Here is a 13,481-nt window from a genome sequence, read left to right on the forward strand (position 1 = left end):
AAGCTCAAAGTAAAACTAGTTTGAACCTACTCTCACAGTAGTAGCTATAAAAACATGAAGTTTACTTTGAAGACCACAAAGGAAATCTTCCAGGGTTGTCAGATATGACTGCTCTTGAGTTTATGAAGAATTAAAAACAAAAACTAGAATTCGAATAAATCATAGCCTAGGCTAAAGAATAGAAAGTGGAGTCACGCTTCATGGAGCAAGCTGTTACTCCATCCTGATTCTCTCTGGAAATGTCCTTTGATTTACGCCAAGGTCTGCTCACAATAAGTTAGTATAATCAATTAATTACACCGTGATTCCTAACAGTAGGCACTTCAGCCTCCTCTACTCTGTCTGGAGCTACTGCAGTATGCTACATTTCACAGTGGCTTTTACCTTTGAAAGAGCTCAGCATCACACAATTCATTCATTCTTCTGCAAACATTTATCAAAAGTTTCTTTTGATTTGCCCTTGAAAAGGCACCGGTGAGAAAGAGCCAGAGTTTCGAGAGCACCTCAAAAGTCACATCAAATGTAAGTTTCTATGATTGGCTCTCTAATTACATTGTGAATCATATATGCAAATTCTTATTAACAGCATGTGGCAGAAACGCTGCTTTAAAAAACAACATTTTCACCTGGACCTCCTTTCATCTCTATGTTTTCAGCTGTCTTCACTTAACTCTTGCAAAAAGCTCTTCAGAAAAAATGTATTAAAAATATTCCTACTCTTCGGGGCTGGTCCCTGGCAAGTGCCAGGATCCCATACAGGTGCTGGTACATAACTTCTGAACCACTTCCAACTCCAAGCATATGGTCTGAGAAAGCAATGGAGGGTGGCCTATAGCCTGGGGGTCCTGCAGTCATGTGGGAGACCCAGAAGAAGCTCCTGGCTCCTGGCTACAGATAGGTTCAGCTTAGCTCTGGCCATTGTGGCCATTTGGGGAGTGAACCAGTGGATGGAAGATCTTTCTCTCTGTCTTTCCTTTCTGCAAAATCTGCCTTTCCAATGAAAAAATAAATAAATAAGTCTTTAAAAAATATTCCTACTCTTATCATTCAAAGTTTTGTATAAAGGCTGTTGGATATGGTTAGCATTTCCATGCTTTTATTACAGAGTAAGTTACAAAAATTACGGTGCCTGTCAGTTCGTTAATCAGCAAGAAGAGAACAAATTCAGGCACTACTCCTCACATTATTCCATATTTTACAACCACCTAGACCCATTTCAAAACCTCTGTCATATCCCACAAAAGGTTTTTGTATGAAATGCGCAGCTTGACAACTTTGAGAGGTGCAAATGGTTAACAGCACAGTCATCTCCAAACACATGAAGAGAAAAACGCTCAAAACTATTTGTAACTTCTGCTTTTCTTTGAGTAGTAAAAGATCAGAGAAAGAGAAATAATAAAAGCTAACAATAGAGAAGCTAGGAAACCGAGTATAGACTTCCGGGTGTGAAAAAAGCCACACTCAGTGCACACAGTGAGTTTTTCTGGACAAAATCTCCCCTGTGTTTCCGACGCCGGGAAGCCATTGCTGTCCACAATCTTCCTGTAATGTTTCATGGATGGTTTGGGTTCAAACTGATTTGCAGCATAACGATAGAGGCCAAACTTGGGAGCCGAGCGGTCGTTAAATGAGTACGCAAAGTATCCGCGAAGATCGATTCCGTCCAATATATAGGCTGGAAAAACAAAAGGACAGGGGAGGCATTACTGAAATACCTTGCACACCACACATCACTTTTATATAGCCTTGCTGCATCAAGGGAAATCTCAGTATTTTTTAATGAAACTCCAGACTCGATTAGATTTCCTCAGAAAAGCCTTCTTTCATGCAAAGACAAATAGGCAAATAGCAAGACAAATATTGAATTTCCGTTAGCGGTTGGTTCTACATAATTAAGCCTGCTGTGATTCACTTAGGTTCAACCTGTCTGCCCATCATGCAGTTTGCATCATTGTGGGGCCAGCGAAAGCGGAAGACCAGAGAGCCTGTGCTTTGCTAGGTTCAGAGAAGGTGCTGGAGACTTCTGGCCTCCCACTTTCAGCTAACTTTCCTTACCCTGGGGAAATAGAGAAGCAGACTTCAAAACATTCATGGAAAACTGAATCAAAGCCAGGTTAAGGGGCAGGAGGTTGGCACATCAGTTAAGATGGCCATATTCCATATCTGAGTGACTGGGTTCAAGTCCCAGCTCTGCTTGACCCCAGCTGCCTGCATGTGTGCCCTGAAAGGCAGCGGCAACGGCTGAAGCACCAGGATCCAGGCTACCACAACGGACACCTGAACTGAGTTCCTGCGTCCTGGCTACAGCCCAGCCCACTTTCCAGCCACCGTGAGCATTTGGGAAGTAAACCCACAAAGAGAAATTTTCTCTTTTTTTCTCTTTCCTTCCCCCTTGAGCATAGGTGCATGTGTGCATGTGTGTGTGTGTGTGTGTGTGTGTGTGTGAGAGAGAGAGAGAGAGAGAGAGAGAGAGAAAGAGAGATGGAGAGAGAGAGAGAGAGATCTGCTTTTCAAACACACAAACTTTTTTCAAGAAAGGGATACGTTTATCTTGTTGCATACAAGTGTTTAAGCCCATACTATATTTTAAAAGTCCATAGAAAACACATATCACAAAAACATTATACATGGATTTTGAATTCATTTGCATCAAAATAAACTGATTTCTGAATTCCATTTCTCACAGCGTTTTAAGGCACTTCCGTAGGGGGTACCTCTGGGGACTGCTGCACTGTGGCAAGGCATGAATTGCTCTCGGGTCCCCAAGCATGAGGGCACGCCAACAGGCAGATCCCCGTATCCTCCGGTGACCTATCTTTAGGAGGCGGCTGCTTGCTGAGCTCCTTACCTTTGAGTGCTTCATTTACATAGTTCCGAATGTAATACACCCTTAGCTGGTCTTGCTCCACGTGTGGGTCATCATCAATCCCGTTAGCTATGATATACACGGGGAGATCTCCGTACTTCAGCCTCAGCCAGTTCAGTATTTTTCGTAAGCCCCAGGGCACCACAGCCACCTGCCCGGGAGAACTGAGCCATGTGATGTCAGTCATTTCCTGCACTTCCAGGTAGTCATTATATTTTATTGGATCTTCTTTTTCCCAGTCTACAAGGATGGTGGTGTAATGGCTTACAGCCAAAAAGTCAAAGGAACCCTGGATTAGCTGTTTTTCCTCTTCGGTGAAATACGGGAGAAGAAAATTGTTTCTTTGATTCAGCCAGTTTCTCATCACGCTGGGATAATCTCCGGAGCCGAAAATGGGCTCAGCTAGCCAGCCAATGTCAAATTCCAGCACTCTCTCGGCCACCTCCTTGTCCTTCTGGGAGAAGGGGCAGGCGGGCTCTATCCAGTCAGCCTGCAGGGCTATGGATATTTTGCCCTTCTGGGCAGGCCTGAATTTCTCATTGTACTCACGCCAGGCCAGTGCGTGCGCCTTGAGCAGGTGGTGCCCTGCCCTGTAGGTCATGTTGCGCGTGTACGGTTCGTTCATGGTGATCCAGAACTTGACATGGTGGCCCAACTCCTGAAAGCACAGCCGAGCATACTCCACAAAGGCCAGGGCGGTGTGCGGGTTCTCCCAGGCACCCTGCTTGGCCAAGGGGGACGGCAAGCCCTGGTACGGGGCCGCAGGTTGCCATAGGGCCACCACGGGCGTAATGTTGGCACGCACCAGCTCGCTGACCACACAGCGGTAGTAGTGCAGGACCGTGTGGTTCACCTGAGACTGATTGCCCTGGGGGAGAACGAGAGCCCAGTCCAGGGAGAAGTGAAAATGAGTGACGTGTGTTTCCTGGAGTAAGGCTATCTGGGGCCTGATGGCAGCGAAGTCCACACAGTAAGATTTCCTTTTCCTGGTCACAACCCCATCCAGCTTAATGAGCTTCTTGCTGTGGTGGACATCCCACAGGTAAACATTGGGGTCTGTGAACTGAGACAAGGTTGTGTCTACCTATGAAGAGGAAACATTAGCTGTACTTTCTCTGCAAAAAGTGATTGGATGCAATTATTTCAAGACATGCCGCCAGCAACATAAGCAAAAGCTACAACCTTTCTGGTGGTGAATTTTGAACTTCCTATTATAAATTCTAGGTTCCAGAGGAAGCAAGTCTTTAGCTTTCTTTTTTTTTTTTTTTTTTTTTGGATGTGTTTTAGGTTTACTCAGAGTTCAAACTCTGAAGCTAGTACTTTAGTGTTAATCATCATCATCAGAGTTAGGTCTCTCTCAATGCCCACACGCATGACTCATTCACACCTGGCTTGCAGTGTGCTAACAAGGTGTTTAAGATAAGAAATCACACAGGAATCAAACTTTTAACCTAAGAATTAAAAAACAAAAAACAAAACAAAACAAAGCAAATAAAAAAAAACACTTGACAAACGCAAAACATGGAAGCTGAGTGGGAGTCAGAAAAGAAATGTTTTGGAATCCAGTGTTGATCCATAAACCGGGCTTAGAATCACATCCTTGTTGAGTTTGCTCTAGGTAGTGAAAGTGCTATATAAGCTTCTTTGCTGCCTCTCATTGCCTTTGGGGTCAATGGCAGGATTTAAACCTTCCATCTGATTGATGGTGGAAACTACAAGAGGGAGGAGCTGGTAGTGTGGTACAATTGGTTAACATGCTGCATGCTACCCAGGCATCCCATTCATGTAGGAGACCCAGAAGGGGTCCCATCTCTCACCCAACCCTAGCCACTGCAGACAGTGGGAAACTAAACTAGGGGACAAAAACACCTATTCTCTCTCTCAAATAAATGAAAAGTTCACAGAGATGTTTTATTATGAAAAAATACAAATTTCTAATTTTATTTTGGCACCAAAATAAACTTCTCTCTCAGTCCTGTTTTCCACAAGCATTTTGAAGCCTCATCTGTATCCACCCCCCAAATGAAAAACAAGTGTTTAGGAAAAGTGGGCAAACTGTAAAAATGAAAGTTTTGGTCAAGCTGAAAGCCAGGCCACCTATGCCAGTTTTAACTTCTTGCAATAATCAGCCTGATGAGGTTCCTTGGCTTAATTCTCTGTTAAGGCAGAAGTCAGGTGTATCTTGGGTTTGAAGCTCCAGCAGTTTTGCTGCCCTTGGTGATGGAGGGCACAATGGAGTGTTGTAAATACACTGCCATTTCTTTGGAGGAATAAACACTGAGTTTATAAAGGAAGCAAGGAATCAGCGTGTCAGAGGGAAATCAACTTTTCCTAAAGAATGGGGCTGTGTAGCTCACCCACGCATGCACTTCCCCTGGTGCTGTGTGAATGCTGGCATGGATATTTTTCCACTGCGATGCAGACACAAATCATGTTTCCTCAGCCTTGCAAGAGAAAATATTTACATGCTCTTTCAGAGTAAAAGTGGTAGAGCTTGGAGGAATTTTCTGGATTATTTTTATAGAGCTCTGAGTTGATTAAATTCATAACTGTTCGACCATATTATTCCAAAACAGCATTTATTCAGCCTATCACAAAACAAACATGAGAGCTAAAGGCATGAATTTTCATCTGTTTCTGAAAAAGATCGGGCATTTAGAATATGCAAGGAGGCACACGCTAACTAACCTCCATTAATCTGTTGACTTGGTTTTTTACTAAGTGTTGGACCATTTAGAAGGAATGGGCAGAAAGCATGTATTTGGTATGTTTTGGAAAGAACTCTGTCTGAACAAGGACTGATGTTAAAGTTCTATGTGCTCAGTTTGTAGCACGTTCTGTAGCTGTCTTCACTATGCACACTAGTGGTTATGAGAAAAGAGCCAGCTGGGAAATTAGATCCAAGTAAAACGGCTCCCTACAGATGAACCCAAGGTCAGACTTGACGCAGGTTGTGTCTTAATGGGACATGATTCTTAAAGTTGTTCAGATGAAACGCATACTTCAATCAAGATCATTTCAATGGCTTATGAGTCCTCAGGACTCTAATATACAATGTGCTAGAAGTGTAAAGGGACTGCTTGTAACTAAAAACACATACCTTGGCACTGACACAGCCAAGGACTCAGGTTGACTAGCCCATTGGTGAGTGAGCTTGGGAGGGATGCTGCCCACAGAATATAATGATTGGTGTGAAGCCCTCGTAAAGGAAAGCAGAAGGGCAGCCCATTCCATGCAGAGAACTTCCAGAGGAGTTCCTCTCCTCATGGGTCTGAGAATAACTTAATTTTGCCCATCCTGAAGGAAACTGGTGAGTCCTGCCAGCTGGAGGACAAAGATGAGGAGCTAAAAGGATGGGGAAACCTGAGAGAGGAGCTCTGGGCTGCTGAGGGACCATCCCTTGATCAGAACCTCAAACCACTTAGGATGGCAAACACAAACCTCTCATTTGATTCAGTTATATATTTCACTTCCTATCAGTCTCTTTTATTCCTCAAAGGAATAGGACATACTGCTAACACTTTCTCCATAACCACCAATTTCCAACACCAACACACAGTCCCTCGGTTAGGGAGCACAGGGTAGCATAATGTTTCTCTCCGACACTTCCCCCTTACCTCTGTGCTCTAGGTCTGAACAGAGGAGCTGGCCCTGAGACGCCTTACACACTAATGAGGAGCCAAGAGCTACCTGCAGACGCAAGCTGCTCTCAGGAGATACAGAGCAGGAACTCCTCAGGGACAAAAAAAGACAGACGAACTTCAGCAGGGAGCCACAGGAGGATCAGTAGATGGAACAAGGACCAGAGACCCTCCAACCCTTCCTTAGTTCCTGTGTTACTGTTTGGTCTCTGAATTCATGCAGGACTCTAAACCTCTAACTCCTAAGTTCTAACAGGCTGGAAACTGAATCCACCGTGGTGCCTAGGAAGTAGACCTACACCAAGGTCCTTAGATCATTATGGATGTGTTCTCCCACAGTAGCTCTCCTAAGAGAGTTTATAAGAAAGCCTGCATTTGGGAATAGCTGCTCTCTGCTTCCCAGCTCAGCTTGTAATCACCTATGATACTTGACCATTGCCATCAGCCACTCATGGAAAGCTGAATTACTGCACCTGGCCAATCTTGGACTGGAACATCTTAAACCGTTGAACTAAATAATGCTTTTTCTCTCTGTAAAGTAAGCTGCCTTGGCATTTCACTTTATGAATGAAAGGCTGATTCATGCATCTAAAAAATGGAAGGAGGAAAGGATTTCAGGAGGTGTCATTTTCCTTTCCTCCTTTCCTCCTTTCCTCCTACTGCTCACCAGCCTCACTTCTGCCACATCTAGACCTTTGTGAACTGTAGATCCCACCTTGGGAAGTAAAAATTAGGAGAAGGTGGCTCCCCTTGGCCCTGAAAGGAGGTCTTGAGACCAGGCATGGAGGAAGCAGGAAAATCTCACACTGAGCCAAAGACAGCTAAGCCTTTCTATTGTGCTTACAAATACTTGCAAATAAATTTTATGCCATCTTTTAAATTGAAGCCCAGGACTGTCTCCAAAACAAACTACATGATCTGAAAAAGACACAAAAATAATTCAAACCAACAAAAATTATTAAGTGTAACATTGACTTATGTCCTTAGAAATAAGACTTCAATTTGATATTTACTAAAAAAGAATAAACTGTTTCAGCTAGAAAACATTTCTTTAGATTCAAGCGCTCTTCTGAAGCTGTGATTTGTGAATTGGCTAGAAAAACTCAATATGTTAAATTTCACTTTTTAACTAGGAATTCTGAACTTGGTCTCTGTTCTGATCGTTGCTTTCACATCCTATGTTTACTAGCTCTCCCCACCACCACCACTACTACCACCAACCACCATCAACAACAACATACTCACTTACCATCATTTTCTGTTGGAAGTGCACATGAGTCTATTGAGAGTAAATTATGCAGACATAAATGATTAACAGTCAGGTGCTGCAATGCAGCAAGCTGGGGACTTCCACACTGCAGATTGAAGTGTTTATTCTTATTTTTTTTAAAGATTTATTTACTTTTCTTACAAAGTCAGATATACAGAGAGGAGGAGAGACAGAGAGGAAAATCTTCCATCCGATGATTCACTCCCCAACTGACCGCAACAGCCGGTGCTGCACCGATCCGAAGCCGGGAACCAGGAACCTCTTCCAGGTCTCCCACACGGGTGCAGGGTCCCAAAGCTTTGGCCCGTCCTCGACTGCTTTCCCAGGCCACAAGCAGGGAGCTGAATGGGAAGTGGGATTGCCGGGATTAGAACCGGCGCCCATATGGGATCCCGGAGCTTTCAAGGTGAGGACTTTAGCTGCTAGGCCACGCCGCCGGGCCCTGAAGTGCTTATTCTAATCTTGGCCATTGGTTTCCAACCCAGCTTCTTGCTAATGCACCTCGGTAGGCATCAACTATTGCCCGATGTACTTGGGCACCTGCCACCTATTTGGGATAGCCAAATGGAGTTTCTGCCTTCCGACTTCAGCCTGGCCAATTTCCAGCTGTTTGCAGGCATTTGTGGAGTAAACCAGTAGATGAAAGACCCCTTACTCTGTCTCTCCTTCTCTGTCACTATGCCATTCAAACCAATATTAAAAAAAAAATCAACATGATAGAAAACAAATCATTTCAAAATGTATCCAATCAAAAAGAATATTGAGAGCTAATTATATAGTAAATATTCCATAAGTACTGGCTGATCATTTTAAATAATTCTCATACCATTTCAAAAATGATGACTGTAAAGGACATTGTTATCATTGAATCATTGGAGCAAAGGGTTTCTTAGGGTATTGCTGCAAAATTGGGGGCCACACAGTTATGCCTCAGGAGGAAGGTCAATGATTCCTGCCTCAGAAATATCAACAGCTCCCTGAATTCTCCAGTACTTTGGAGAAATATATATATATATTGGGATCTAATTTAAGGTACAAGGTGAAGTCTAGACGGTTTTTTGAAAGAAGGGCATTGTATTCCAAATTTGTGCACTTAGTAGGCTTTTAAGGAAGCAGTGTTTGGCTCAAAGAAAGAAGAGTGTGCCATGACAAGAGCCTAATAAGGAAACACTACTTACTAGTGATAGGGCTTGGTGAGACTGAAGATTGGTTTTGTCAGCTGACTTACTTGAATGTAGTTGTCAACAACTCCCCAAGCAAAGTCACAGGGAAATGTCCCTTCTAGGGGCGAATTTTCAGGTAAAGGAGGGAAGCCATTTTTCTCTATCAGGTTTTGGTAGAACAAGGCGGAAGACTTTGGCAGCAACTTCTTGTCCTGGCTCTGAAAATCAATATAGTAGAGTCCCCGTCTGATGCTGTATCCACGGTGCCACTCAAAACCATCCATGAGGGACCACACTGTGTACCCAATGATATCAACCCCATCCAGCCTGAGAGCTGCAAAGGGAAGACAAAACAAGAGCAACATGACCTTTAGTGACTACTCGCCTTGTGATACAAGCATGTGAAGGGTTCGCAACTTAAAAACATAAATTAAGTTTCATTCTTCTTGCTTGAAAAGCCAATGATTTTTCTTTCAGACTAATGGTTATCATCAAATCTAGATAATTCCACTAAAAAAGTATTCACAAAAATAAGTTATTTTCCAATTTGTTTTTATTGTGTCCTAGCACAGAGAAGAGACAGTTCCTTGTGTCCAAAGGGTGCTTTACAAGGCTGAGAGACATCTTCCAATTTCTGTCCTAGGCACTTGACATTGTGCCTTATGCAATAAAGGAAAATTTTCTTTTAAAAGTACTTTTTGGGGGTGGATAAAACTCTGTTTTAGTGTAGTGGTTAAAGTCCTAGCCTTGAACACACCGGGATCCCATATGGGGACCGGTTCTAATCCCGGCAGCCCCGCTTCCCATCCCTGTTTGTGGCCTGGGAAAGCCGTCAGCCGTCGAGGATGGCCCAAAGCCTTGGGATCCTGCACGCACTTGGGAGACCTGGAAGAGCTCCTGGCTTTGGATTGGCTCAGCTCCAGCTGTTGCGGCAGCTTGGGGAATGAACCATCAAACAGTAGACCTTCCTTTCTGTCTCTCCTTCTCTCTGTGTTTCTGCCTTTCCAATAAAAATAAACAAATCTTAAAAAAAAACTCTATGTACAGCAAAATTGATAAACAAATATTTCTTTATTGAATGTTAATGATATTTACCTTTATCTGTCTGCCTTATTTAACTCAATATGATACCTTCCAGTTCTGACCATTTTACTGCAAATTGTTTATTATAGCTGAATAATATTCCACTATATGTATATGTTTATATATGTATTGTACAATATATACTATATATACCTATAAATACATTTTATTTATACACACATATATATGCCTAAACCACATTTTCTTTATGTATTCATCCAATGATGGATTTGTAGGCTGATTCCATATTTTGACTATTGTGAAAGTGCTCCTATAAATATTGTAGGGGAAAATATATCTCTTTAATACAATGAATTTATGTCTTTTGAGTGAAATAAATGCTTTTATTTGAGCAAAACGGTAAGGACACAAAAACATGTACAGAGATCTACAGAGCCTGAGACTTGTTGTACGCGTTAGCCTAAAAAGCTAGACTAGCAACCCTGAATGTAACATTATAATCCAGTTTTCAAGTAAAAAAATGATTTCTAAGAATTATGTAAGTTTTCCAGGGCTGGGAATAAGTCAGGGTTTACATAACTATACCCCTCCCTTTTCCAAAATGAATTTCTACATTGTGATTAAAAACTATAAATTTACCAAGTTTACGAAAGATAATATTACAGCTTATTTTTCCAGGGGACTTTAGCAGGAAATATGAATTTTACCTGAATCCTACCTTTTAATGTTTCCATTATGAACTTTTTGAGGTAATACATATACTTGGCATCATCTGTCTTGGTGGTCCCTGAGACAAACCAGCCATTTTCCACAATAAATATCTGAGGATGATTGTATTCCAGGTCTATCCAGGAAAGCAACTGCCTCAGGCTGGGAGACTCTAGTTGACGGAACTTCATTTGAGGATCCAACAATTGGAAACTCAAAGTTGGTCCAAAGGAAAGAGCAAAAAAATCAGCTGTTCCTTTGATGAACTTTTTCTCAGATTCAGTAAAATCAGGCAGAAGAGATGAAAGATTCTTCTTCATGCTCTCAGGATAATCTCCATCGATAAATATGGGCTTGGCAAACCAGCCCAGGACAAAGTCCAGAGACTTTTGACATTCTTTAATGTTGTGATCAGTCATTCTTCGAGGAGTGATCCAGTGGGAGCTCAGGGCGATAGACACCCGGCCTCCCTGGGTTGGGCGGAAAGAAGTATTGTAGAGATGCCAGATTTTGGCATGAGCCTGTGAAGAGAACAGCCAGGGTGAATTTAGTTTTGATTGTTAGGGGGAATGTGATACATATTTTCATCGCCAACTCTCTACTTGTTTCTGTTTTTCATAAAACTTAACCTAAGAACTAACCGTCGAATGTGAAAATCAGCTGGAACCAATAAATGATTTTGGATGTGGATCACCTCACACAGAGTTGCTACCATGATTGGACTTGTTTTGCTTGTTTTTCAGCAGTCATTGGAAAATATGAATATCTTGTGTTGACTACAGTTATTACTCATATTTTGAAAAGTAATGAAATTAGAATTTGTTATGCTATCTTACTCCTTAATTGATTTTGGATTATGTAATTTTTAATTACTGGGCCCCATAAAAAGAACCAATCCCACATCTGGAATCAAACCAAGAATTTTTAAATAGGATTATGTTGTTGTTGTTGTTGCTGCTGCTGCTGCTGCTGTTTTAATCCTAAGAGACTGGAAGTTTTTTAACTGACCCAAATTATTGGAGTCGATTTAATATTTCTTATTCATCTCTCATGGCTAAAATTTAAAGACTTGTCCCTGTAATCTTTGTTCATCATGAATATTCAGCACAATAAATTAAAGGGTCAATTCTGATCTGTAAGCCACTTTCCAGAATACTGTCTGACATAGGGCTGGCTTCCCACAGACTGAGACTTAAAGTTCAAGCTAACAGCAAAACTCAACTAAATAGTCTGCAAAGAGATCATAATCAACCAAGTGTTTCCTTCATCCATGAAGAGCTTAGCTTTTATAAAATCAACCCAATAGTCCCAGAAAATCTCACTGGCTTCCAATGTTCTTATTTTCATGTGTTTCCTTTTGATTGACAAAGTTTTAGTCTTCCCTTACCTGTATTAAGTTTCCATTTACTTTCGAATTCTTTGATTTCATTTTCAGTAATTTCTTACAAATTTGAGTGCTATTTATTGGCTTTTTATTTCCATAACATATACTTTTTGAAAACTGTTTTAATTCTCTGGCTAACTATGCATAATCCCTAAAATGATCATTCCAATTTTTATTGCATTCCCTGGTTTGAAGAGGCTCTGTTGCTCAGTGATCCAAATACCCTTTTCATCTTCTCTAAATACATGTCTCATGGTTCATTTCAGCACAGGTGTCCAAGAATGGCCTCATCACCATTCTTATGAGCATTTCGATGGGATAGGGTAGTTTATGTCTAGCTTGTATTTTTACTTTCTTAGTGAATATCTACCATACCTCATTTCTCTGAATATATATCCTTTGCATGACATGAATAGCTAACTCTAAAATAAGAAAGAAATATGGAATAAAATGTTGACCAAAACAATGGCTATCATCTAAGTGATCCAAGAAGCCAGGGACTTAATTACGCCACACTGCTGTCAGCTCTGTAAAGTCTGCTGCCCTTGGGTATCTTCCTCACCCCCGCAACCTCCACACTACCCATCCCCAATGAAAGGAAAGCTTGTTACACAGGAAGGTGAGGGAGAAGTCCAGGTTGCTACTCAGGAATAGTATGTGGTCATGAACAACTCCTTCCAACCTGGAAGACTTGGAGGTGATTCAGAGGGAAATGATCAGGACCACCAAGAAAGGCACACACAGTCAGTGATGCCCCCACCATGTCTGAGTTGTATACCTGGCCACATTTCTTAAGCTAGGAAGGTAAGTTCAACTTTCCTTCTCACAGGGCTACCATGGATAAAATGAGGTCATTCAGGTAAAACTCATAACACCGAGTTTGGGACAGGAGGATCTTCTTACAAGAATGTTTATTCCTTTTCTCACAGAATGACAGAGCAAAAAGGATAAACATGACAGGTAAAGGAAGCACTGCCTACTGAGGCAGTCAGTCCATGGCAGTGACATGATGTAGCGACAAGACCTGGGCTTCACAGCCTAATTCCTTCCTGTGACCGACCCTCAGTTATTTCCCTCTACAAGTGAGGATGGCATCTATTCTCCGTGAAGTTGCTGTGAAAATTGTAGAATGTGATACAAGCAACAATGTCTAAGAAGCAGCTAGTTATTTTAGAGAAGGACTCATTTGCAGCATTGGAAAACAACCTGCCTGCCATTAGGTTTAACAATTCATTCCACTCCAAATCCCTATTGGATGGGCTGTGTGATTATGCTCTACAGCAGCCAGACTTGACCCTCTGTGCACAGCTCTCGAAAATCCCACCCACCCTCTCTCTCTACCCTGAGGTGTGTGTCCCTTACTTGGATGCTGTCCAAAATATTTATACAGTCCCTCCCATTATTT

The 13,481-nt window shown here is 42.0% G+C and overlaps 1 protein-coding gene across 1 annotated transcript in view; it reads right to left on the bottom strand.

Annotated features, from left to right (window-relative positions):
• Positions 1–720: 720 nt before the first annotated feature.
• KL (klotho) overlaps positions 721–13,481 on the bottom strand; it is a 51,964-nt gene continuing 39,203 nt past the window's right edge. The window contains exons 2-5 of the mRNA XM_004577687.2: positions 10,703–11,213; positions 9,006–9,274; positions 2,849–3,950; positions 721–1,675 (exon numbers count right to left, since the gene is read on the bottom strand). Coding sequence (XP_004577744.2) covers positions 1,341–1,675; positions 2,849–3,950; positions 9,006–9,274; positions 10,703–11,213 — 2,217 coding nt within the window. The 3' untranslated portion in view covers positions 721–1,340. The remainder of the gene's footprint in view (positions 1,676–2,848; positions 3,951–9,005; positions 9,275–10,702; positions 11,214–13,481) is intronic.

This window comes from Ochotona princeps, chromosome 12 (assembly GCF_030435755.1).
Source record: "Ochotona princeps isolate mOchPri1 chromosome 12, mOchPri1.hap1, whole genome shotgun sequence".
NCBI lineage: Eukaryota > Metazoa > Chordata > Mammalia > Lagomorpha > Ochotonidae > Ochotona > Ochotona princeps.